Here is a 25040-nt window from a genome sequence, read left to right as displayed (position 1 = left end):
CTCAATTAGTGAGAAATAATGTGCCTCTGTGAGCACTGGGGGGGGGGGGGGGGCTGGGCACCCCTAAAGACCAGATCCTAAAATCGCCCCTGCTTTCTTCTAAGATTCATGTTGCTTCTGTCACGGTGGAGGTTAGGTGATTCTCTGCGCCGCCATTTTTAGGGAACTGCCTATATCGAAAAGGGAAACTTTGCTAGCCCCTGCCTACGCTAGCAGCTAGCGGGCTGGCCAGCAGTCCGCTTGCCTGCCAGTTTGTTGTGACAGATAACGCTGGGCAGTCGTTAGCCGGCTCAGCTAAGCCTGCTGTCGATTTTATTAAATTATCATTCATGCTGCCAGCCAGTGTGGATGACAAGAGGCGGTTTGTGCGAGACTGAAAACATCGGATATACACTTGAATTAAGCGAGAATGTCTTCTGTTTTAGGTTTAGGGCAATTATGTAGTTAGATTAGCAAATTAGCATTGCTACCTTGAGAGCTAGCGAGTTCACACTTTGATTTCTCTGGACTGCATCGCCCTGCCTGTGATTTAGCCACCTTGCGCTGCTGTGTCCAGGGCGACCGGAATAAATCGGAATAAGTCTGTGAGGATCCCCTTTCTGCAGGTGAGTTGGTCGCTAACTTTAGCCCTTTTGCCTTTTGTGTGTGTTTTCAGTTGTACGGTGGTACGTGATTTTGGTGGGGCTTGATTTAAACACCCCATTAGCCTGCGAGCTAGCTACCCAGATATATTGCTATTTGCCTGCTAAGCAGAAGTTACTGTCTCAACTTGAACGGTCTTCATCGAAAGATTTCAGTTTTGCCTAATTTGGCAAGTTCAGTGACCAAGTTGTCATTTTGAATGTCAATGTGACACATCCGTAATGGATATATATAATCTACAGAGAGCATAAATAATCGAGAGTGGTTCGATGTAAATAATGGACACAGATTTGCTTCACCCTAAGAAGTGTTAGCTGGATGTGTTAGCTTTTGCTAATCCGCTTTATGCAACTATCGTTGTAAGCAGTGCCACTCCCTCGTTTTTTGTTTTTGTCCATTGTTAGCGGTGCGTTGACGCTATAATTCAGGCTCCACTACAGAGGTGTCCGTATGGGAAGTTTCCTTCTCCCAAAAGGGACATCATGAGTCACACACTGTGAATATAGGTGGTCGTGTGACGGCAGATGACATCGGCCAAGCTGCCTCCTGTGTGTGTTTGTGTGTGTTTGTGTGTGTGTGTGTCAATTCAAATTCAAAATGTATTTATATGGCACATTAAAACAGCCTCAGCTGACCAAAGTGCATTCACTGCATCACAAGAGAGTCATCAATAAAATAGCAATAAGAATGACTTCATCACAGATAAAAAATAAATTTGAGATAAAATTTGCAATAAAATAACAGTAACAATAACAATAAAAGTAGCAAGCCAAGGTGAACTCCATTTCAGCTAGTGGAAGGCCAGGGAAAAGAGATGTGTGTGTGTGTGTGTGTGTGTGTGTGTGTGTGTGTGTGTGTGTGTGTGTGTGTGTGTGTGTGTGTGTGTGTGTGTGTGTGTGTGTGTGTGTGTCGCACGCAGGTTTCATGGCCTGTCATTGTGTTTACAAGCAGCAGAAGCAGCCAGGGGAGTTGGACCGATCCTTGCCTCAGAGTCTGTCCTGCTGTCGTGTGAAAGAGCCGAGCCGAGCCGAGCCGAGCCATCAGCTGCTGATGGGTGTTTTTTTGTGAGCTGACGTGAGTCGCATTCCTCAGCTTTCTGTGTTGATATTGCGTAACACTGGGCTGCCAGTCGGACGGCGAGCAACACTTCTTGCTTGGCTTATCTGTCACTTCGTCGCTTAACTTGTGAATGACACAATGGAACAAGCGACACAAGAGCACCGTGACTAACGTCGGTTATCATCACCTCCCCAACAAAAAAAACGATGCGCTGTGGTGGAAGTGAGCTCTGAAATGTCATGTCAGTAGCTTTAAAAACTCGTGTGGTACACCCACATGTTTTATGTTGTGTGTGCTGTGTAGCACGCACTGTGTGTGTTTTTTTTAAATTTTTTTTCTCTTTAAATTGCTGCTTTATGCTGTTCTTTTAAATGCCTTGTCTTTATGTACAGCACATTGAGTTGCCTGTGGTATGAAATGCGCTGTATAAATAAAGATGCCTTGCCTTGCCTAGCAGTATATTTATTGTTTCAGTTGGGGTAACGCTGCAGTATGAGCAGTTCACCTATCTTTTTTTTTGCTTGATCTCAAAAGGCTGACAGGACTTAACCTCTCAGTCATCATAAATATCCTCCTGGGCGCTTGTCCCTAATTCCAGTGTTCTGTAAACCCGTGTTGATCCGCACACCTCTCATTTCCTTCATTTGCCTGCACGCCTGCCACAACAACAGTGTGTCCACAGGCTGGAGCAGCTCCCTCTCTTTACTTTCCAGAAGTACCTGCAGGCTGATGATGATGAGAGTTGCGCAGCAGTTATTGACTGCGAAGTGAAGCCCTGGCAAAGCAAATTTCTTTCTTTTTTTTTTTTTCTTTTTCTTGTGTGCCAATTCTATAACAGAGGGTGCTGAACATGGATGGATTCAAGTGTCTCCCAGGAAAAAATGGATTAGATGCTGAGGCAAAGCCTGCCCTGCTTCCCCTTGTCTCCATGCGAGGCTGCCAGTGAAAGTCTGCCACTGCAGAGCAAACACTGTCTCCACAAGATCATCCACAGCTGTATTTGATGCGTCTCCGACTGCTCTGTGTTTTTTAATGTAACGCAACAGTGTTTTTGTGTTTTTCTTAAGCTGTCATAGCCGTCTTCCTATCATGAACAGTCATCTTCTGGTTTTGATTGTGCTGATCAACTTGGCAGTCATTGGCATCTACATTCTTCTTCTTCTTCTTTTTTTTTTATGTAGTGAGGAGCTTTCCCCTAATAAGCATAAAGACAGCTTTTTACAGTTATTTTGATTACAGCTCTATTTTGAAGCCCTATGATACAAGCAAATAACCTAAATCAGGCTTTGGACACACAGCCAGAGTAGAGTCGGTTCATTATCGCTTCTTGTCTATTAATGGGATTTGTTCACGGTAGCCTAAGTAAAAACTTGTTGTCGCTCTCGGTTGCTTTTTTTTTTTTTTTTTGTCTTTTCAATGGAGGCTGGTTGCAGAACAGTTCAAAACAAGAAAAATATTTGATGAGTCAGACCGAGAGAACGGGATAAAACGGGAGGAAACATTCTGCACGACAAAGTAAATATCTACAAAAAGTAAAGTTCTGGGATTTATTCAGATATTTAAGTCGTATTTTCTGCAGTCTCAACATTTCCTAAATTTCCTAAATCAATTGAAGCTTTTTAATGGCCTCGTTTTAAAAAAAACAAAAACAAAACAAGGTCTAGTTTACGCTCACATCTGGTAACCTTCCTGCCTCATTTGAGTGACTTCATCCACTGACGTGACTTTGTGACTTTAAATGTTTCTCCGCCTTTATGTCCGGCCGAAGATATTTTTCCTTTTCTTTCTTCCTTTTCTTTACAGAACGACTTTGGTACTTTGTTGTTGCCACTGTCGTGACATTTATCTCAACAGGAGGAAATGGAGCCCTGTGAGAGAAATGGGATGGCTCAAATCCTCTTAGTGTTTGGTCACTTCATTCCTCTCTTCCATCATCATCATCATCTCTATAGCAGCAGAAAATGGGATATGTTATTGTTGAAATTGGTCAGCAAGAGAGTTTTCACTCCCTCCACTCAAAGTCCACAATCTGTAATCAGTCCGGACAGCGCGGACACCCCACCCTCCATCTTGGGGGATTGAAACATAGTGTGTAAGCTATTTGGATAACCGCGCTCATGTAGGTCATGAAATTAACATTTCCTCTGCACAAACAGCTGTGATGTTGCAGTGTCGCTTTTATTGAGCATCTGACTAATGATCGGTGTGTAATCCAATACCCACATTCAGCTTATCGACTGATTCCAGCACATACAGTGACCATTACTATTATTATCATTTCAAACTCTTTTAACCTCTCCAGACCCTGAGTTTGGCTGTTATTTCGTGGCAAAAGTAAACAGATGTTGGGCATCATTTCTGAAGTCCACCGAGCTGTAAGTGGAGACGGGCTTCTCTTTGGGGATAATCATTTGTGTCAGGTTGTTGTAAAGGTGCATCGGTACTTTTTGCAGGGAGAAACTAAGATGTATTTCATGTGGACCTGGACCAGATGCGTGTAGCTGATCAGTTTACAAAGATATATCCCCGAAGTGCATTTCTGTTTTGAATTATTTAGCAATGCAGCATTAAGCACCACGTTAAAATACATTCTGAAAGTTCACGTATAAAAGGATATATATATATATATATATACATACATACATACACTGTGTACACGTGTGTATGTACTGTATGTAAACATATTGGACATGCTTAGTGCTGAGGCATCTGTGCACAAGTGAAATGACGATAACCAAAGTGATCAGTAGATTCTGTCTGGACATCTTCAGGGGATTTCAGGTGTTGTGGTTGAAAACATTATTCAGGGGCCACACACTGAGAGTGGGTGTCATCAGCCAACGTGACTTAAAAACATGAATTTCGTACCATGACTGTATTTATTTCTGTGTGAAGGAAACAAAGCGTATGACGTGCCTCAACACTGGGTATAAAGTTCTGTCACAGCTGTGTTTACAGTCGTTATCAGTCTTTGTTGTTGCTTTAAGATGTTTGGGCAGCTGCCTAGTAAGAAAGCAAATGTTCACTGGTGTCCGATTAATAATCAATCGACGGGTGATTATGAAGTTGTGCATTTGCAATCGGTGTTTTTGCTTGAATTTGATCAGCTTTTCCTGAAATTTCTTGGAATATTAGTCCAGTCTTTTTTGTCTGGCTCTTGATAAATCAGCCGACCACGGGATGCTCCAGTGTTGCTCCTCTGTAGCTGACCCTGCGAAGCTCAGAGAAATTCACTGTGGGGAATCAATAGCCTGTTAGATTATTTATTACCCCTCCCCTCCCATTTCTTTCTCTGCCTCCCCTCCTCTGTGCTACATCTTTTGCTACTCAGCTTTTGTGTGTTGGTTGCCTCTTCATTAGGCCTCTTGGTTCTTTTACAGGGCAGAGGAAAAATCGGTTCCATTTTCTCAAGCAGAACGCAAGACAACTTTCGGTGCTTGTCTCGAACACACTGCTCTTCTCGGTGATTACACGTGCACACACGCATCCTGCAGTCTGGCTCATCCCGTCCAGATTTAGTCTTGTCAATTTGCGCTCGGTGTGCAACTAAGATATTTCTCAGTAAGAGCAAGAATTTGTGCAATTACATTTTATGGTCAGACTCCACAGGATGTGCTGTCCAGTCCGCCAAGGCAGCCACTTATAGGCCCACAGGGAAGGTTTCTGATATTAGTCATTTTAAAGAAAAGAGATGGTGTTGGAGATCTACATCACCTAAATGAATATGACAATCAGAATAGTGAAATATTCATTGGAAATAATCATTTTTTTTATCACGCACAGCTTACACATCAACATCGATTTCTTCACTTGGCGACGAGTTGTGCTTTCCCGGCTTCAGCTCGTCGTGTCCGCTACGAATATGCAAGTTTAACCGAAGAAATTACACATTTTGAAAGCAGCAGAAGATGGACACTTTTGCTCGATAAAGAAAGAAAACTGGACATGCTCATGAAGCAAAACATTGTGTGATTGATGTTCAGTAACACCAATTAGGAAAAGCTAACCTCCACACTCTTCCTCAAAGAACAAAACACAAGATTATTAAGCTTTCGAAGGACATTTCATTGAAACCGACAGAAAACGACCACCTCATTTCAAGCATGCTTAAAGGACGTGAGACGATATATTCCAAGTTTGGAAGTGAATCGTTTTGAGTAGAGGTTTTACTTTTCTCAAGTATCCTTTGATTGGAATTAAAAAGCTTGCTGTGGTAAAATAGTAAAGCTGTGTACGTGCTGTGAAGTGTAGATTGTATTGTTGAAAAAATGTTGATCAGCTGGACTGGCAACACATCCTAAGATGCCATCAATGAAGCTCTGGAACGCAGAGTCAAGTGCTTTCAGAGAGATCTGGTGTGTTAATGTGGGATGAAAAATGTAGGTACCGACTGCGTGTTGTTGTAGTGACATGTTTACGGCGCAGCTTTGAGATCCTCGTACGTCGTTTCCCCACATTAAGACAGATGGGATGTCGTGTCTTTTTACAGGATGAGGTATAGCGCGCTTTATATCACCGTGCACGTCAAACGACTCAAAATGAGATGCTAAAGAAGATGTGTGTTTTTTGCATCTGTACAGTGTGTACAGTCTGTGTTTTATGATCTGTTGCATTAATCTGTCGTGCTTTTGGAAAGGAACTGAAGATGATGATTGTAAGTGCTTTTCTTGCCCTTTGTGAAGTAAGTGTTAATTGTTTCAACAGATTTAGTGACCATACAGTCTGCATGCAGTGACTCGTAACTCGTAAGTTTTATGACGTGCACGCACGCACAAGAAAAAGAAAAAATATCGTCTGCTCTCTGGAATCCAACAAATACAGAGTCGGTGATGTTTTAAGTTTGTTCCCAGTAGCTTTTTTTCAACTTCTTTCCACCCAGGTACTAGTTGTCCTTCAGGGGTGTGTGTTTTTGTGTGTGTGTGTGTGTGTGTGTGTGAGTTTTGACTTTATCGCTGCCCCCACCCCACAGTCAGCTGGATAACTTCTTCAGCTGGACAAACCTCGTGATATTGAGATAGCAACATGGCTTTGGTACAGTGGGATTCTTGCTTGCACTGATATTTATTGCTGGCTTAAGTTACCAATGCGATGTGTGACAAATGATTTGAGTTGGTTTTTCCAAACCTCATCCAGTAAACAGGAATCCGTATCAATCTCCATCTTAATTACATTGCTTCATAGTTGCTAATTAAATCTCAAAACTTTCTCAATGATTTAATGAAATGACACAACCAACAACACGTTACTCATTGCTCACTGAACGCTGGCTACCTGTGGCTTTCCCAATCAAATCCAGGTCATTAATGCTTGCCTTACAGCGTGACTGCGGGGTCAGCACCCAGCTACCTTGATGTGGGCTGCCTTTTGTTCCGTTCTCTGCCAACATGATCCCACACTGCTTCAGTAATGTTGAGCTCCGGGCTCTGGGGAGGATTCATCCCTCCATCAGACCTGCTGCCACTGATTTTCAGCCCACTTCTTGTGTCCTTTGGCACAGCTCAGCCTTTTCTCCCTGTTTCCCTTCCTTAAGAACGGCTTCCTGACAGCCACCCTTCCATGGAGCCCATTTCTGATGAGGCTTGGGCCAACAGCAGATGGATCAGCTGAAGGTCCAGATGCATCTCTCAGCTCCTGTGTCAGGTCTTTGCTGGAGTTTTTCTTCTTTCTTAAGGACATCACTTTCAGATCCTGTTCATCTGCTGTAGATTATTATTTTTTTTTTTTTAGGCCTGACACTTCTTCTTATGTCCTTCTTTTAGGACACACTGCACACCATGCTGAGATATGCCAATTTCTGCTAATAGTGCTTTGGAAATCACCTTTTTGGTAGAAAAAAACACTATTTTCCGCCCGTTTAACTGGGTTATCATTTGTCATTGATGCGTAGGAACATCTTTTCAACATGCTGCTTCTAACAAAGTGCCTGAAGATACCATTTAAAGTTTGTTCTTTGATGAGTCGTCTGTTATACGTCGACACAAGATTGGTTCATCTCTGAGTTGGGTGCCTTCTTTTCTTTTCTTCTTTTTATATGCTTGAAGGATTCGTGAGTTGTTCATCAGTGTTAACAAATGCTTTACACATTCCTATGAAAATGGCCAGGTACAAGGACTGGACTGAAAATGAGTGGAAAAAACAGACGATCTCCAAAGAAAAACATTTAATGACCTTTAGGAAGCTTGGAGAACTTTTCCTTAGGAATACCTTAAGAGCTTGCAAGAGTTTTGGCTCTTTTGATCAAATTCTCACTTAAACAAGCACAGAAGAAGCTGCGACGTAACATGCGGTCATCATAAACATGCGGTCACATCCTGTCGGCATGTTGACTGCTTAGGATGGTGCATGTGAGCACATGCAAAATAACAATCCTACACGAGTTCTGCGTATTGAGTGGAGCACAAATTGATGAATCCATTTTAGAGAACAAGCTTTGTCTTAATTGATCAACCCGCATCTCAACCCTCATTACTATAGGCCCACCTCATAGCAGAAGACACGAAATCGATCCTTAGCTGGGAAATTTGCATCGCCCACGTCTGTAAGCCCAGTAGCCGACAGATCCACTTTAATTGTGGACGCAATCTGAACAGATGCGCTGGTGATGACTCTGCAATCAGCTGGTTGTATTAGTGTCAGCACCTATGGGTGTAACCTGGGGCACGAATCACAATGCTTAAAATATAGCCTCTTGTGAGGACTTTGAGAGCTGCTGTAGCATATTTGAAGGATGCCTTTAGCAAAAATTGAGTTGGAAATATTTCTGCGGCTGTGTCACGATCGAGGAATTTTTGTTTACTACGACTTATCGTTTATTTTTTTTTTCAGATTCCAAATAAAAACCTCTCATACACAATAGTGAATTAATTTAAAAAGCCAGATATGAGGTACGTCGTTTAGTGTGGCCAAATGTGCATCGACATTTCAACTGACTGAAGTAAACTGCCTTCAGCCAGTTTAGCAAAGTGTGGAGGTATTGTGGACGACTGCATTGCGAGGAAATGGGCAGTGCATTGCAGCATTTTATTTTTGCCTCTTTTCTGGCCTGTTGACTCATCTCACTTGTATCTTGTTGCTGCTCTGCAGGATGAACATGTTTCATCTTGCTGCTGCTCACACCCCGATCTCTCTCTCTCTCTCTCTCTCTCTCTCTCTCTCTCTCTCTCTCCATCTCCATCCAGGTGCCCATGTGCAGGTTCCTTCGGCTCATCCATTAGGCTACTGCAAATGAATCTTCAGCTGTTTTGGTGTAGCTCAGCACCCAGATAGTCCCGTCCCCTTTGTGTGGGTGATAAGGGACTACATCAGCCAGGATGCCCTCCTCCGTAAGGGCAGGGAGCCTGAAGGATCCCGATGTGGCCGAGCTTTTCTTCAAGGAAGACCCAGAGAAGCTTTTCTCTGACCTCCGAGAGATTGGCCACGGCAGCTTTGGCGCGGTCTACTTTGTATGGCATCTGCATCTTTACACCCACTCAAAATGCTCGTTAGTCTATCTGTGGACAGAAGTGTAGGTGCTAAACAGTAAACCGATCAGTTATGTAAAGGAAAACTGTCAGTTGTGAGTCATATTTGTTTGGTAAATACAGATAATTTGTGACTCATATTAGTCCTCGTGTGATCCGGAATAACTTCGAATTAAAGCTAAGAACTGAATCAAAGGCAACTAAGACTATGTTTCGGTTTGTCTGCCGTCACTGCAGTTTATCTCATCATTTTAAAAAGAGATGTGATTTCTTTATAAACATTATGCATAATTTGGACTTTGGTTGAGGAAAAAAAAACACACACACATTATATTACAGTATTGTGCAGAGATGAATTGTTTCAATGCATGTAATTGTTGAGATGTGTTACCAACAATACGCCCTGTGTGTCCCAGGCACGGGATATCCGCACAAATGAGGTGGTGGCAATTAAGAAGATGTCATACAATGGCAAGCAGTCTAATGAGGTGAGACGAGCGTGATTTATGTCTACATAATGAATCAGAACTTACATGTAGCATTTTCATGCTAAATGGGGAATAGGCCTAGCTAAAACGAGCCCCGGTTTTCATTTCCTGAGCGTTCACGATGGGGCCACAATGGGAATTTGAAAGAATGTCAAAAGGTGTGTTTCATCCATGCAGTGTCAAAGCCATTGGGATAAAAAGGAAGCCGGTACGTTTGTTATATAAACGAGGGGGGGAAAAAATTCATCTTTGTTAACTACAACATAGTTTTTGTGGCATTTCTTGAATTACATTAATTGGTTTGAATTAAAGATAAAGATGTTTGTGTTGCTCATGCCGAGTACTGAATATCCAAACATTCGAGGAAAACAAAGATTCCTTTTTCCTGGGCTCCCGAAAATCATGATGAAATATTCCACCATAGAATCTGGTCGCCTTCACTGAGATTTTGGCAGCGAAAAGGGCCCACAAAGATTTTCTGGGGTTGCATTTCCAATTATAATCACTGAACCTTAAAGGTCGGCCTTTTGTGCTCACTTTCGTTGTTGTTGTTCAAGTTGCAGTCCACTCTGCTGATGGTTTTAGATTAGCTATAATCAGATTATACATAATCTGTGAACAGAACCACCATACTTGTGTTTGCGCTTAAAGACGAGATTGCACACACACACATACACACACAGACACACACACACGCAGTCCACCCCCCCTTAATGCAGAAAGTAAAGCAAAGCATTTCCCGCTTTAAGTGCCTTCTGTCCCCAATAGAAATGGCAGGACATTATCAAGGAGGTGAAGTTTCTCCAGAGGATCCGTCACCCCAACAGTATAGAATATAAAGGTTGTTACCTCCGTGAGCACACAGCATGGGTGAGTCACCGCTCTGCAGCTCACAGACACCTGCCCGTATGTGTGCTGCGTTCTGTGTTGACACTTTTCCTTGTCTCTAGCTGGTGATGGAGTACTGTCTTGGCTCAGCCTCTGACCTGCTAGAAGGTGAGCGTAAAAAAAAGAAACAAAGAAAAGAATTTACACTCTTCTGAAAGACACGTGATGCTATCTGAGCTCATAAAAAAACAAAGAAAGACACAGACATTTGTTTGCCTTCATCAGCTGATGTTGATGGCTGAATTTCTCTTGTGCAGTTCATAAAAAACCCTTGCAAGAGGTAGAGATTGCTGCCATTACACACGGTGCTCTGCAAGGACTGGCCTACCTTCATTCACACAATATGATCCACAGGTGAGGGATTCTAAATGACCCGACGTTGCTCGTTTAAAAAAAAACAAAAAAAACATCTGTAAGCAGTACATCTCTTCACATACACCCCTGCACTGATGCTTTTATTTTTTGATTCTCTCTCAGGGATGTGAAGGCAGGTAACGTCCTGCTGACTGAGCCTGGATTGGTCAAGCTGGCAGACTTTGGCTCTGCCTCTATTGCCTCACCTGCCAACTCCTTCGTGGGAACTCCATATTGGTGAGTGAAAAAGTGGAAGAACTATTGAACTGACCAACGTTTTCGACTGTCCAAGCAGTATCTAATCGAGTGTCCAGTCCAAAAGAAAAAAAAAAAGAAAAAAGCTTTGCTTTATCAAATGGATTTGGCTGCAAAAAGCATTTGCCTGTCTTTGCATACTCGTAAAAGGTTTCAGTGCCTCCACGTGAACATTAAGGTCACGAAACTTGTGGGACCTCATTGAAAATGAACGTGTGCACTAGGGATAGGGTTGCCACCTTTCAGAAATGAAAATAAGGGATGCCCACCATGGCTCGTCTGGGCTATGTGTATATGTTTTCTCCGAACAAATTTATTTATGTACTGTTCCATACCTTATCAGTCTCAGCAGATGATTGGGGAATGAAGAGCTGTGACACTGAGGCTTGGGTCTGCATTCTTATGTGTCTGCAGTGTTGCTCTCCTGATTCATGTTGCCTGATATCAGACAGCCCACCGTGAGCCACAGAAAACACTCGCCGACACGTTTTACAATTGGCTTTATACTCATCGCCACTGACTCTGTCCAGCCATAGATGTGCCTCTTCCCATTCACGCCTGTACTTTTGTAAGCGTTTTCGCTTTTGAGGCTGTTGTCGAGCGTCGGGTGTGGTGGACAATATTAAAAATGCGCAGGTTTTGTGCCGCGCTGGTGTGTGTGTGTGTGTGTGTGTCTCTCTAAGCAACTGTGAGTGACAGCACCGCACGCAGGGAGCCAGACTCACAGAGGAGCGCAGCCGGGGAGGCGGGGCTTTGTGTGGATGCGTGTGGGACAGACAAGTGTATTGGACATTTGTGAAAATACGGAACAAATCGCGTCCCGTATTGGTTCAATACGGGACGCAACATTTTGTTGCCAAATAAGGGACGATTCCGTATTTCAAGGGACGGGTGGCAACCCTAACTAGGGGTGTGCAAAATAATCGTCATGACGATGCATCGCGATTCTAATTTTCGCGATCTACTGCATCGATTCTTGACGCCAAGTATCGTTTTTTTTTTTTTTTTTTAATAAATCCTATACACTTTTGTGATGAGTGTGTCCAGTAATATTTGTTTTAATGGCAATACCTCCAAAAGTTGTTTCAATAAATACAGTTATGAATTGATTTGCTTTGAGTTATGTATCAATTGAAGACACTATCCAGATCATACACAGCCAGTCAGCCACTGGTAATGGCTGTATTTTTTTTTTAAGTATCTTCAGTGAAAATATCGCGATGCATCGCGATAATTCAAGTATCGTGATGCATCGTGATAGTATCGCATCGTGGCATGTGAATCGTGATTCGAATCGAATCGTGACTTCTTTGCCAATACCCACCCCTAGTGTGCACGTGGGCTTTATGTTTCCATTGCTACAGATAAATAACCGTGACAAGTGAATGCCAGTTGAACATTGTGCTCAAAAGCCCGATGTTGGCAGGTGCTGGTGTTTTTTTTTGTTGACCGGTATAAAAGGCTTAAAGAAAGAAGTGAGTGAGACGGAGTATCTTTAAACCTTCTCTATTCTCCGTTCCATCTTTCTTTTCCACTTTATCCAGGATGGCCCCAGAGGTGATTCTGGCTATGGATGAAGGCCAGTATGACGGGAAGGTGGACGTCTGGTCTTTAGGGATCACCTGTATAGAATTAGGTTGGTGAGAACACGTTGTAGTGTAAACCCAGCACTATCTGATTACTTGAGAAAGACGTTTTTCACCTGCAACTTTAACCCTTCAATTGCATTTACCTATAACCCTTTAAATGAATAATAGTGAACACATACTGACTGCTGCCATTTCTGTTCCAGCTGAGAGGAAGCCTCCATTGTTTAACATGAATGCAATGAGTGCCTTATACCATATAGCGCAGAATGAGAGCCCCACACTTCAGTCCAGCGAATGGTGAGGTGTCACACAGACATATACAGTGTATTTACTTTTGCCCAGTTTAAGCAAACTATCTTTATATCATTGTTACATTGAGAAATGTAAAGCTGATATCGTTACTTTGGAGGCTTGTGCCAAAGTTCCCGTTTTACATATATTTCACACCGTTTAGATGGTGATCCTTTTGATGCAGGGCCTTTCTGCAGGTGTCTGTTTAGCTTCGACCCCCTTTCTTCTTGTGTCTGTTGCAGGACGGATTACTTTAGGAACTTTGTCGATTCTTGCCTTCAGAAAATCCCCCAGGACAGACCACACTCCGATGACATGCTGGGTGTAAGTGCACACACGTACTGTACGCCGTAGAGCGGGGTCAGCGTGTTAAGATGGGAGACTGACAAACTCTCTGGTGATAAATCTCTCTTTGATGCTTGCCCTCCGCTCTGACCCCCAAAAGCTTCTATTTTGATTGACTAATCCCCTACTTCCGGCTTCACACAACCAAGTCATGCACTGACACACACACACACACACACACACTCGCACAGATTGTTCTCGTGTAAAGAACACAGATGTAACTACTGTAGTGATGTGACTTTTGCACCCGTCGTTAAGTAACTGAGCAGCTGTCACTGTAATGGACTCTCGGGTCCTAATGGAAGAAGATGTCCTCGGGGTGTGGATGCATTATATACTGTTTTTCTTCTGTAAATGGTAAGAGCCACAGCAGCACTGGTCCATCTTAACCCTTGGATTGTGGTGGGCGTGTGGCTTTTTTAAATGAAACACAGTCGATACAGATGTGTTGCAGTTGACTTGCAAATGATGACTGCAGTTTAAAAAGGCCGGCTATAGTTGTTATTTTCAGTCGAGGATTTCATTTGTATTACTGATCAGCCAGATGGGATGAGGGTTTTGTTTCGCCTTTCCCTCCATGAGGCAAAGCATCGATGTTTGAGTCGGACAAATGACAACATCGAACGGCCGTAACCCCACATGACCATGTGATCCGTTCCATGCACAGATCACATCTTCCTCCCATTTAAATCCGTGGCTCTCGTGCTAAAAGCTAATGTTGCACTCAGAGCTAACTTGGAGGCTTTCCTCTTTCTTGCTGCCTCTAGTTTGTTGCAGCTTCAGGTAATCGCTGTCTTATGGGTTGTTTTTTTTTTTTTTTTTGCTCATCTTAAGAGATATTACTTATAAACCATTCAAATCAATGTGAACATCCCAGCACAGCTTAAGGGTTCAATTAAATTTTTATTTATATAGCGCCAAATACAACAAATGTCATCTCAAGGCACTTAAATAATAAAGTCCGATTCAAGCCAATTGGAATTCAATTCATTGTAATCATAATTATTTATAAAATAATCCAATTCATTCATATAGAGCCAATTCAAAAACAATTTCCTAGCTAAGGAAACCAACAGATTGCACCGAGAATGGGTGTTATTTGTGTTCTTTTCATGTTCACTCTCACTTGTTTGCTTTTCTTCCTCTATGACTTGTCCGTTCAATATGCTCCATCTCTTTTTTTTTTTTTTCCCCCATCATCCTTCACTCCAGCATGCATTTCTGCAACGTGAACGTCCGGATTCCGTGCTGATGGATCTCATTCAGAGAACCAAGGATGCCGTGCGAGAGCTGGATAACTTGCAGTACCGCAAGATGAAGAAGATCCTCCTTCAGGAGGCGCATAACGGGCCCACCACAGAAGCACAGGATGGAGACGAGGTGTGTTGATTTAAAATCCACACTAAATCAGCAGTGCAAGAATCAGATATGTGTCGGCATACAAATGCATTTGCCACTTAATCTAGAGGAAATAACGAAGCATACATTGGTTTTTGTGCATGTCTGTCTGTCCGTCTGTGTCTCTTGGTCTTTCTTGTGTTCCCTCTCTCTCTGTCTCTCCTTTGCTGTCCCTCTCTGTGCGCTTTTTGGCTCTTCTTCAGGAGCTGGAGCCGGGAGGCGGCCGGACGGGGACGGTGAACAGCGTCGGCAGTAATCAGTCCATCCCCAGCATGTCCATCAGCGCCAGCTCCCAGAGCAGCTCCGTCAACAGTCTGAACGAGGCGGCGCAGGACAGCCGCAGTGAGCTGGACCTGATGGAGGGAGACCACACGGTCATGTCCAACAGCTCCGTCATACACCTCAAACCGGTGGGTGAAGTAGGACTGAAACAACGGTCATTTAAGAGGGACTTTTGATCATTTTTAAACCGATATTAAATCAATTGAAGCACCTGGTGTTTTTCACTCAGTTTTTTTTAAAGAGCTGATGTCATTTTTATTTATTTTTTTCAATTCATGATCCAAAATCAAATTTCAATCTCTATGCAATTTAAGCCAGTGACACAAAACAACGAAAAGCGGCTTCTCGTTCAGCTCGAAACATGCGCGTGCGTCATTTTGATCGAACAGAACATTAGCATGTTAACTGGATCAGTTCACAGTTGGAAGTATTTAGCCAGATTTAAGGCTTCATGCATCATATTCAGCAGTCTGATATGAAATATTTAACTGCTGTGATATTTCTGTTGCTGTATGGTAAAGGAGTCATGTCTCAGTTGATTCATTTTTTTTTCCTTTTGTGTGTGTGTGTGTTATGGAAATTTCTGTGTTTTTATAAAAAAAATGTTTCCCTCAACATCAACTCGAGGCGTAACATCGTTCAGAAACAGTAATTTATTGAGTTGTCCTTTTGTCCTTTGTACACTGTTGTAAACTGGGGGGGGAAAAAGTTTATTCAATTGTCTTATCTGTCCAGGAGGAAGAAGAGAGTCTCTCTGGAGAGCAGGCAGCCAGCAGTGAACCTGCTGAGCCTCCGGCAGCTCCTGCTCAGGGCCCGAGGAAGCACTACCGCAACAGAGAGCACTTTGCCACCATACGCACAGCATCGCTCGTGAGTCTTTTTTTTTTGTTTTTTTTGTTTTACTTGTTTACTTAAATAATAAAATTCTTTTTTTGGGTGATTGTCACATTTCTGTATTTAACTGTAATTTCTGGATCGTTTAAGGTCTGCGTAGATTGCATTTTTCATGCGTCCATATCTCGCAGGTGACCCGTGAGATGCAAGAGCACGAGCAGGATTCGGAACTGAGGGAGCAGATGTCGGGGTACAAACGCATGAGACGGCAACACCAGAAGCACCTTATGGCCCTGGAGAACAAGCTGAAGGGGGAAATGGATGAGCACAGGCTGCGGCTGGACAAAGAGCTGGAGAGTCAGAGGAACAACTTCACTCAGGAGATGGAGAAGCTGCTCAAAAAACACCAGGCTGCCCTGGAGAAAGACGTAAGCAGACAAGCGTGTTAAGAAACGCACACACAGAATATTAACTCGATGGTGCATGTAAAGCAAAAGGAGCCTTTTCAAAGCATTTGCCTTCAACTGAAACAAGCACACAAAAAGAGGTCAGTCACTGCTTATTTTTGATTTAGCTGAAGACGTTTGCCAACGATGAGAAGAAGTTCCAGCAGCACATTCAGGCTCAACAGAAAAAGGAGCTCAGCAGCTTTTTGGAGTCACAGAAGCGGGAGTATAAACTACGCAAGGAGCAGCTCAAAGAGGTAAAACACACGGATCCTGCACGTGTGCACAAACTATGATACTGACTCGACATTTTAGCTGAACAAATTGACTAAATGCCCATTAAGAATGTCTGCATTTTTAAGATGTTTACGTGAGGTAAAAACCTGTTGCACTGTACGTTTGTACTAATTTTTGTGAATTGTTGTTGAATGCCCAGAAAATAAGCAAAGTTTTGGAGAATGGAAAATGACTTAAATTGAACTTTAAAGCTGTGCTGTTTGGGTTGGGAAAACATAATCTATTACGAGTTATTCAGTGGGCCTGAGTCTCAATATATTTGGGTTGCTGGAACTAAAGTCCTACCCAAACGTAGTTGGCTTCACATACTTTTAGTTTATTAACAGGAAAAAATGCTTGAAGGAAATGTATACCCTCGCTTCTTTTAATATAAAGACGCTATAAAATGTTGTAGTTATCTTGGAGCTTGAGTTGGCGACACCTTTTTATAATGAATGAACCTAATTGATGCTTGTGTCGCAGGAACTGAGTGAGAACCAGTCGACTCCCAAAAAAGAGAAGCAGGAGTGGCTGTCGAAGCAGAAAGAGAACATACAGCACTTCCAGGTGAGCATTTCTGAGTCAATATTCCCACTTTATGGTCAGTAGAATAGGAAATAGGATCATTACGGCTTACGGTGCAGCTCCACTGCCAAAACCTTTATTTGAATGGTCTTCTTGATACTGTAGTATGAGTTTATAAGGTTTTGTTAAGGTGTCGTTTTTTCCAAATGCAGGCCGAGGAGGAGGCCAACCTGCTGAGGAGACAGAGGCAGTACCTGGAGCTGGAGTGCCGGCGGTTCAAACGCAGGATCCTCATTGCCAGACACAACGTGGAGCAGGATCTGGCTCGAGAGGTACATGGAGACATGAGAGCCCCTTTTTAAAATCTTTAATGTTATCTACCTGACCTCTTTCACCTTTCTTGTGCTTTTAAGGAGCTGAACAAGCGGCAAACACAGAAGGACCTCGAACACGCAATGCTGCTCAGGCATCACGAGTCCATGCAGGAGCTGGAGTTCAGGCACCTGGGGACGATCCAGAAGGCCCGTGCAGAGCTGATCCGAACCCAGCACCAAACGGAACTCACCAACCAGCTGGAGTACAATAAGAGGAGGGAGCGGGAGTTGAGGCGCAAGCATGTAATGGAGGTCCGACAGCAGCCCAAGAGCCTCAAGGTACAAGTCCAATAAAGTGTTTATTAATTTTCTTATTCATTTTTATATATATATATATATATATATATATATATATATATTTTTTTTTTAGGGCTGGGCAACGATTAAAATGTTTAGTCTAATTAATCACATGATTTCCCTGCTTAATCGGGTTTAATCGCATTTGTATGCAAAATCCAAAAATGAATTCAAAAGTAGCATATAGCTTTTAGCATTTAGCTTTATTTTAAATGTGCTGCCATATGAATGAAAGTGCCATAACATTTGTTGTGCAAACACACTTTTAACATCAGCATCTTTCTGTAGTTTTTATGTAGAAGCCTCGCTCCACTGTCTGTTTCCTTGAATGACTTGCTGCTATCAGTTGTGTGTTTTGCCTTTAAGTGATATTTTAGACTGGAACTACTACGCTGAGAAGACAATTCAACTTGGCTGTGTTTACAGATGACTTTGGTTCTGTCGACTCCGCCGTCTGGAAGAACTTTAAAGTTAACGCGATAATAACGAGTTAATTCGCCCAGCTCTAATTTTTTATTTTTTTTAAACCTAAATGTTGTGCTGTAACTGATACTGCGACAGACCATAAACACAAAGCCCAACAGCACTTCAACACCCCCACTTAACCATTTCCTCTTCGTTTCACTCTTTTAGTCTAAGGAGCTTCAAATTAAGAAGCAGTTCCAGGAGACGTGTAAAACCCAGACCAGGCAGTACAAGGCTCTCAGGAACCATCTGCTCGAGACCACACCCAAGGCTGACCACAAGGCCGTGCTCAAGAGGCTGAAGGAGGAGCAGACCAGGAAGCTGGCGATCCTGGCTGAGCAGTATGATCACTCCATCAATGACATGCTCTCCACACAGGCTGTAAGTACCTGGAGGGAAGGTTTAAAAGAAATAAAAGTAAAAACTGTATCCAACATAAATCGTTTCCGATCACTGAATTGAACATTTAGAGGTGGTCTTTGACTTGTCTGCCCCTCAGCTGCGGTTAGACGAGGCTCAGGAGGGCGAGTATCAGGTGCTGAGGATGCAGCTGCAGCAGGAGCTGGAGCTGCTCAACGCCTATCAGAGCAAGATCAAGATGCAAACAGAGGCTCAGCACGACAAGGAGAGGAGGGAGCTGGAGCAGAGGGTGTCTCTGCGGAGGGCTCTGCTGGAGCAGAAAGTAAGGGGGGCCGTCCGGTGTTATCTCGTGTCAGGATGTGTGTGCGTGAATTAGGGAAAGATGGTAAACTCTTGAGTTTTGATCACAGGATGTATTCACATACTGCGTATCATGCTTTTTTTCTTTTCTTTTTTTTGTCATTTATTATTATTATTATTATTATTAGTTAGTAGTAGTATTTTTATTAGAATTGGTATTATTATTGTTGTTAATATACAATCATTGTAACTATTAATAATTTTTTTGAGCTACTTGACTAATGAATAGGGATGAATAAAGTATTCTTCTATTATTTATTTTTTTCTGATCCTTTGCATTTCATGTGTTCTGTTGTATTTTAGTGAGAGTTTAACATGTTTGATTGATAAGATTTTTGTTCCCAAAGCAGAACTTTTTAGATTTTTTTTTTTTTAGAATTATTGTGCATTAACTTAACTGTGTTTTTTGAGTGATGTGGTCACTGTTTTTTTTTTTTGTTTGTTTTTTCTTCCCTCCCCAGATTGAGGAGGAAATGCTTTCCCTGCAAAACGAGCGCTTAGAGCGAATCCGCTCGCTGCTGGAGCGCCAGGCCCGAGAGATCGAGGCTTTCGACTCGGAGTCCCTGCGGCTGGGCTTCAGCAACATGGTGCTCACTAACCTTACTCCCGATTCCCAGGGAGGCTGGGGTGGAGGAGGTGGAGCAGGAGGAGGAGGAGGAGGCCAGGGGGGTCAGGGGGGAGGTCACTGGCCCGGAGGAGGTGGAGGAGGAGGTGGCCACCATAGTCATCACCACCAGGGGGGCTCCAGCTCACAGCAGCCTTGGGGTCACCCCATGCTAGCTGGGGGCCCGCCACCCTGGAGCCTCCACCATCCTGGAGGAGGGAGTCAGAGGAGTAGCCAGGGAGGCGCGGGAGGGGTGAGGAACAGCCCGCAGGCTATGAGGAGGACGTCATCAGGGGGGAGGAGTGAACAGGGCATGAGCAGGAGCGCCAGCATCACCTCTCAGATCTCCAACGGGTCCCACCTGTCGTACACCTAGAATGCGTGCGCACACACACACACACACACACACACACACACACACACACAGAAGCAACACATTATTTGTCTTAAATTCTTGTGCTCGGAGGTAACACTGCACACACACACACACACACACACACACACACACACACTAGCTGTCATTTCCTATAACACACTGCGCAGTACTAAGGCTGGGTACATGTCCGTCACCACTGCTCTCTTGTATCAGTCTACTGCTGGCAGCATTCTGAGGAAACCCCGAAGAGACGAGACTAATGGAAGATAGCTGAGGTCCATTTGCAGTGTGCCACGGTGCGATAGTGTTACTTTTACTGAAGCCTGCCGGGCTGTTTCCATGTGCTTGTTTTAAGCCGTGTTAGTCTCCGTTGCCATAGACGCACACGGACATTCACCATGGAGCTCGTCCGGGGTGGTTAGCTTGCAGGAAGTTGTTTTATAGACACGTCTGCTAAATTGGAGCAGACGTGTAGTCTCGTAAGATGCCGTCAAATTGCTCACCGCTCAAGATTGAAACCCAGATGTTTTCGTATCATCGTTCACGCAAAGTTGGAGACGAATGAGACGGCATTGAGGACAGTCGACGCGGGACGGGTTAGGGAAGGAAATGAGAGGGAGAATGGAAGTGGTAAGTTAGCACCTGTGGTAAGGGGTCACTTTATAGTCAAAGTTCAAAGACTTTGGGTGTCATAGGTGGCTTAAAGTACGCAGCCCTTAATCCCATAACAGTTTGCATAAAGTTTCGGTGCCACACGAGTTTCCATGAGGACTGCGAAAGGAGGCTGCTAAGATGCCGGTTGTGAGAGACACAGAGTCGGATTTGTCAGAACTTGCCGTGCCAACAAACTATTTTAGTATTTACAGAAATGGTGCCAGAGAGCTTCACTGCAGTGTTGAGTCAGTTAGTGCCACAATTGGCCAAGTAGAAGTAGAAGTCATTCCTCTTGCACGCTCAGATCTATCGGCTCGGCTCTTGGGTTTCCACAGACCTCTGCCCACTCGCTCTCACCTGCCCAGGAGACGGCCGGTCTGAGGGACGCTGTAACCATAGTGGTCCACAGTCCTCACAACCGCAATCACTTTGACTAGTTTGGAATCTGGTGCTCACCCGTCGCCTGTTTGCAGTAATCAGCTGATGGAATTTGGCAGCGTCTTCGTGATGCAGTAAAAAGCTGAATCGTGTGTGTGTGTTGGCCTACCTCAAGAACATTCAAACCGAGCTTAGCCACAGCGGGTCCTGACAGTGAGTTGCACTTTGGCACAGGCCCTCACCCACTCTAAATGTTAACCAGATATATTCACAAACACATGCATACAGATGTTGATTTTTATTCCTCAGTCAAAAGTATGTAACCTTGGCTGATGGATGCATGTGCAGGGAAAGTTTAAACGTTAGTATTGTGGAAAAACAGCACACTGAACACAAAGGTTGTAAACGAGAAGGTCTCCGGAGTAAAATGTAAGAACACGGAGTGAGGGGAGGAGCTTTCTCCATCCTTCTGGCGGTTGTTGACTGCTGAATGTCTCAGTGGATGGACGGATGGACGGATGGATGAGCAGTGATGCTGTGATCTCCGCTGCCGTGTCCCTGCAACCTTCCCCGCTCTGACACCCCGCTCTGTCTCACCCCCGAAGACCACCACGTCACAATCTGACCACGACCTCCCCGCTTCCCTCCACCTTCGTTTCCTCCCCCCCGAGCCTTCTTGGTGGTCGACGCCCCCTCCCTGATCTACTACGGAAGAGCTCCTCAAGTAAAAGAAAAGAAGAAAATGGATATGTGTTTGTTATGCGTCTAAAAGAGGATTATAGAGAAGCAAATATGGAAGTCACATTGTGAAATGCAGAGATTATGCATTGTAGGATTATTCAGAGGTGGAATGTACAGGCAAACGTGTTAATATTGTATAGTTTGAAGCTGAACATACAGAAATCTAAGCAAATCAAAGGCAAGTTAAGTTGTAAAGACGGCACAAAGTTGTGGCTTTAGACCAGCGGTAGTCAAAGGAGCGTTCGCTGAGTTTTCACTGTCCCACTTGCAGCTGCGAGTTCTGAAACTTGTTACAGATATTCTGTTGTGAATGATAACACAACTTTAGGTCAGATTGCCTTCAGTAAACGGCAACACTTCGTTTGATAGCGTAAGAGGATGATTTTGCACATTATTTGAGATCTAGTTAGGTGTAGCCTTTGCCTGAGCACTGGCTACGTTGTACTGACATTATAATATACCCAAGTATAGACCCTGTCTGTTCAGGATCTTCATGCTTTTTAGAAGACTCTCAGGCCTAAAGTAAATGTTTTAGTAACACAGATAACTAAATGTCTTTTGAAGATCTATACGAAGCTTAGGAAGAAAAAAAACAAAAACCTGCTGAATTCTGAAATATTTGCTGCACTCTACAACCTGAAGTGGCTTCCAAATTCTTGCACAACACTGGGAATCAGTTTTTCTTTCTGTATGTAAAAAGGGTTACTCTAGGCCTCGTGAGATCCTCCTGAGCTCATACAGACTTTTATTTCTGATTTCTGAAACGCGCGGTCGGTTTTTAGTTTAAAGCAGTTTCACGCTGCACTTAATTATTTGCCTTTGGGGGGAAAAAAGAAAAAAGAAAAGGGGCAGAAAAATAATCTCACCACCCTGCACTCTAAGCGTTTTGGTTCCCTCGGTTCAGAAACAGAATTCCCATATGCCGTTGTACCAAACCTCTTTTATCAACCTTCTCTCCAGCTCCTTGTTGTTGTTTTTTTGTTTGGTTTTTTTTGTTTGTTTTTTTTATGCCCAAAAGGGTCATCGTTTTTATTTTCCGGATGTTGCCTGCAGAGGGTCAAAAGAGCGGCAGATTTTTAGACCTCTTGTTTACTGGAACTCCCGGGTGTTTTGTGAGGCAGGCAGGCAGGCAGGTAGTGGAAGGGTGGGGGGGGGCAGAGTCTAGCTTAAGACCTTGGTCACTCTGAACTGGGTCAGTTGCACTGATTGCACAAGTAGCTGACCAGATCAAAGAGTCTACTGTGAGGCCCCGGCAGCGCGCCGACGGGGCGGCCGCCATTGGCTGAAAGTAGGCGGGAGGCAGGGTCACGTCTCTGTACAGTCTGTTATCAGTATTCCTTTTTTTCTCTCCTGTCATTTGGTGGATCTTGCTGTTTTATTCTCCCTGGTCCAGAGATCTGTATTAAACTGTATTAAATTGTATAGATTGTGCAAAAAAACGCTGAATGTCGCATAGCAGAAGAGAGAAGATATTCCTTCCGATGAATAAGTGATTTAAAATGTATAAAAGAAACTCAGAAGCAAAGTTTAGGGGATACATGTAATATTTTGTTTGTAATTACTATTTTTTGTTGGAAGAGGGCTACTGGATAAAGAATCATCTGTAATAAAGTAATTTTAATATTTCTCTGTCTCACTGTGTGCTTGTCTGAGGGCCAGTTGGCTCTTTAACAAAGTTCTACTATTTTAAGTTTACAGAAGCTTTAATGTGTGAATTCTTTGGGCTGTTAGTCAGAAGTGCTCTAACGCAACTGTTTTCAGTCGATTTGCTCGAGTTGAGTTAGCTTTTTTTTAAATGTGTTTAAGCAGTCTACAATGATGAAGTGAGTCATTTTCTAAGAATAATTTAGAGAATATCATACAATGAGCCCATAGATCTACTTGAGTGCATAGTTGGGATAAGATGAGAAATTGATCAGACAGTCCAAAAGGCATTATGTCAGTAGCAAAAGTAGTACAAAGGAGATGAGTCTTATTTAAGTTAACCAAAATTCCTCAAAGAAAGTGAGGAGAAATATCTCAATAGTTCATGAAGAACAGGTATCGCTTCGGCAAAATTCTTATTAAAACATCCACATGGGAACTGAAAACCAACACAGAATGGCTGCACCTTCTGGAGTTTAGGTAAAACGTTAAAAAACGGACAAGATATCCAGGGCCGCCGATAGGGGGGGACAAACGGGTATTTTGTCCCGGGCCCAGGAATGGGGGGGGCAAAAAAAAAAAAAAAAAAGGAATATGCGCATTAGTCCGCAAATATGTCCAAATGTTTCAGGCATGCACGCCAATCAGGCTGAATTGATTTGAGAATCATCCCCGGTCAGCTGAATGGCAGCCAGTGTAACGCGGCTCTGGTTTAACCTTATTTTGTTTAAAATCAGCCAGTATAGACATGGCAACGTGTGAAATTGCCATTTAGATAGAGTTGAATGTAACGAATGGGTTATAAACGTGACGTTTTGGGGTAGCCTGTAACTTTCGTTTAGACTGATTTAACTTGACACTCGCCAGATGAATGGGCTCCGTCTTGTTCCCCGAACATTCTCAGAAAGTTCAGCGGACATACATGCGGGTCTGGGGATAAATAAAAGTACCCTTAACGTGATTCCCTTGGTCGAGTGAAAAATGGTTGATGAAATGTGCAGTTTATGAGCTCTAAATGAATAAAATAGCGTGAGTTTTATTGTGGTAGGATTTTGAAAGCCATAACTCCACTCAGTCCATATCCATATCCAGGCAAAGTGGTAAATAATCCTTTTGGTTTATCCGCAATAAATGAGAGACTGGGAAAGTAGAGCTGGGTGTGGGTGGGTTGCTCGGGGGGGGGGGGGCAGCCAAACCTGTCAGCGGCCCTGAAGATATCGTGATGGAAATTGCTGTGAGAGCTCAAGAAAAACTGCATTTATTAACAAGAGCTGGAAACACTGCTGCCTTCTCTGGGCCCAAGCTTATTTAATAATGGCTCGGGTGGTAAACCCATCTCTGATATCTGTGTGAAGTGAAATTTCAATTATACATGGAAGTCACAAATCACCACAAGCTGAAGAGGAGAATGAATGTTTCCCTTGCCATCAGCACAAAGCTCAGAAGCCAGAACCTGTGGTGGGATGTGAAGCTTGATGTGAACACCTGCGAAGGCGCAGTTAATGCTGAATGGTGCAGGTTTTGGAGCAGCACATACTGAGTATTTGTGAGAGTGTTTGTCAGGGAATGTATTGCTGGCATCAAGTTTAATATGAGAATGTATTTCATCAAACAGGTTTATACATATTACCAATTAAATCAGGCTTAAACTTATC

General features: G+C 43.4%; 1 protein-coding gene across 2 annotated transcripts; it reads left to right on the top strand.

Moving 5' to 3' along the window:
• Positions 1 to 129: 129 nt before the first annotated feature.
• Positions 130 to 23367, top strand: LOC142402030 (serine/threonine-protein kinase TAO1-like). 2 transcript variants are annotated; one of them, XM_075487481.1, is made up of 22 exons: positions 130 to 605; positions 1594 to 1716; positions 8880 to 9143; positions 9578 to 9649; positions 10418 to 10519; positions 10600 to 10645; positions 10795 to 10891; positions 11015 to 11128; positions 12691 to 12782; positions 12939 to 13032; positions 13269 to 13350; positions 14584 to 14751; positions 14973 to 15179; positions 15787 to 15921; positions 16077 to 16313; positions 16460 to 16588; positions 17091 to 17174; positions 17345 to 17464; positions 17546 to 17785; positions 18437 to 18649; positions 18768 to 18950; positions 19450 to 23367. In XM_075487481.1, exons 3-22 carry the CDS (start codon positions 9012 to 9014, stop codon positions 19966 to 19968), a joined length of 3066 nt encoding a protein of 1021 aa, XP_075343596.1. In that variant the 5' UTR covers positions 130 to 605; positions 1594 to 1716; positions 8880 to 9011; the 3' UTR covers positions 19969 to 23367. The 2 variants fall into 2 exon arrangements, with proteins under 2 accessions (XP_075343596.1, XP_075343595.1); XM_075487480.1 differs by lacking the exon at positions 1594 to 1716.
• The last annotated feature ends 1673 nt before the right edge of the window (positions 23368 to 25040 follow it).

This window comes from Odontesthes bonariensis, chromosome 16 (assembly GCF_027942865.1).
Source record: "Odontesthes bonariensis isolate fOdoBon6 chromosome 16, fOdoBon6.hap1, whole genome shotgun sequence".
Classification (NCBI taxonomy): Eukaryota; Metazoa; Chordata; class Actinopteri; order Atheriniformes; family Atherinopsidae; genus Odontesthes; species Odontesthes bonariensis.
This window is presented reverse-complemented; position numbering and strand designations above follow the sequence as displayed.

What these genes read in the sequence shown, in the direction of transcription:
- LOC142402030 (XM_075487480.1), top strand. Translation starts at nt 9,012, where the DNA reads ATGCCCTCCTCCGTAAGGGCAGGGAGCCTGAAGGATCCCGATGTGGCC. An exon ending in ATGGCAAGCAGTCTAATGAG is followed by an intron (nt 9,650 to 10,417) that starts GTGAGACGAGCG and finishes TGTCCCCAATAG; the next exon opens with AAATGGCAGGACATTATCAA. An exon ending in AGGCTGCCCTGGAGAAAGAC is followed by an intron (nt 16,314 to 16,459) that starts GTAAGCAGACAA and finishes TTTTTGATTTAG; the next exon opens with CTGAAGACGTTTGCCAACGA.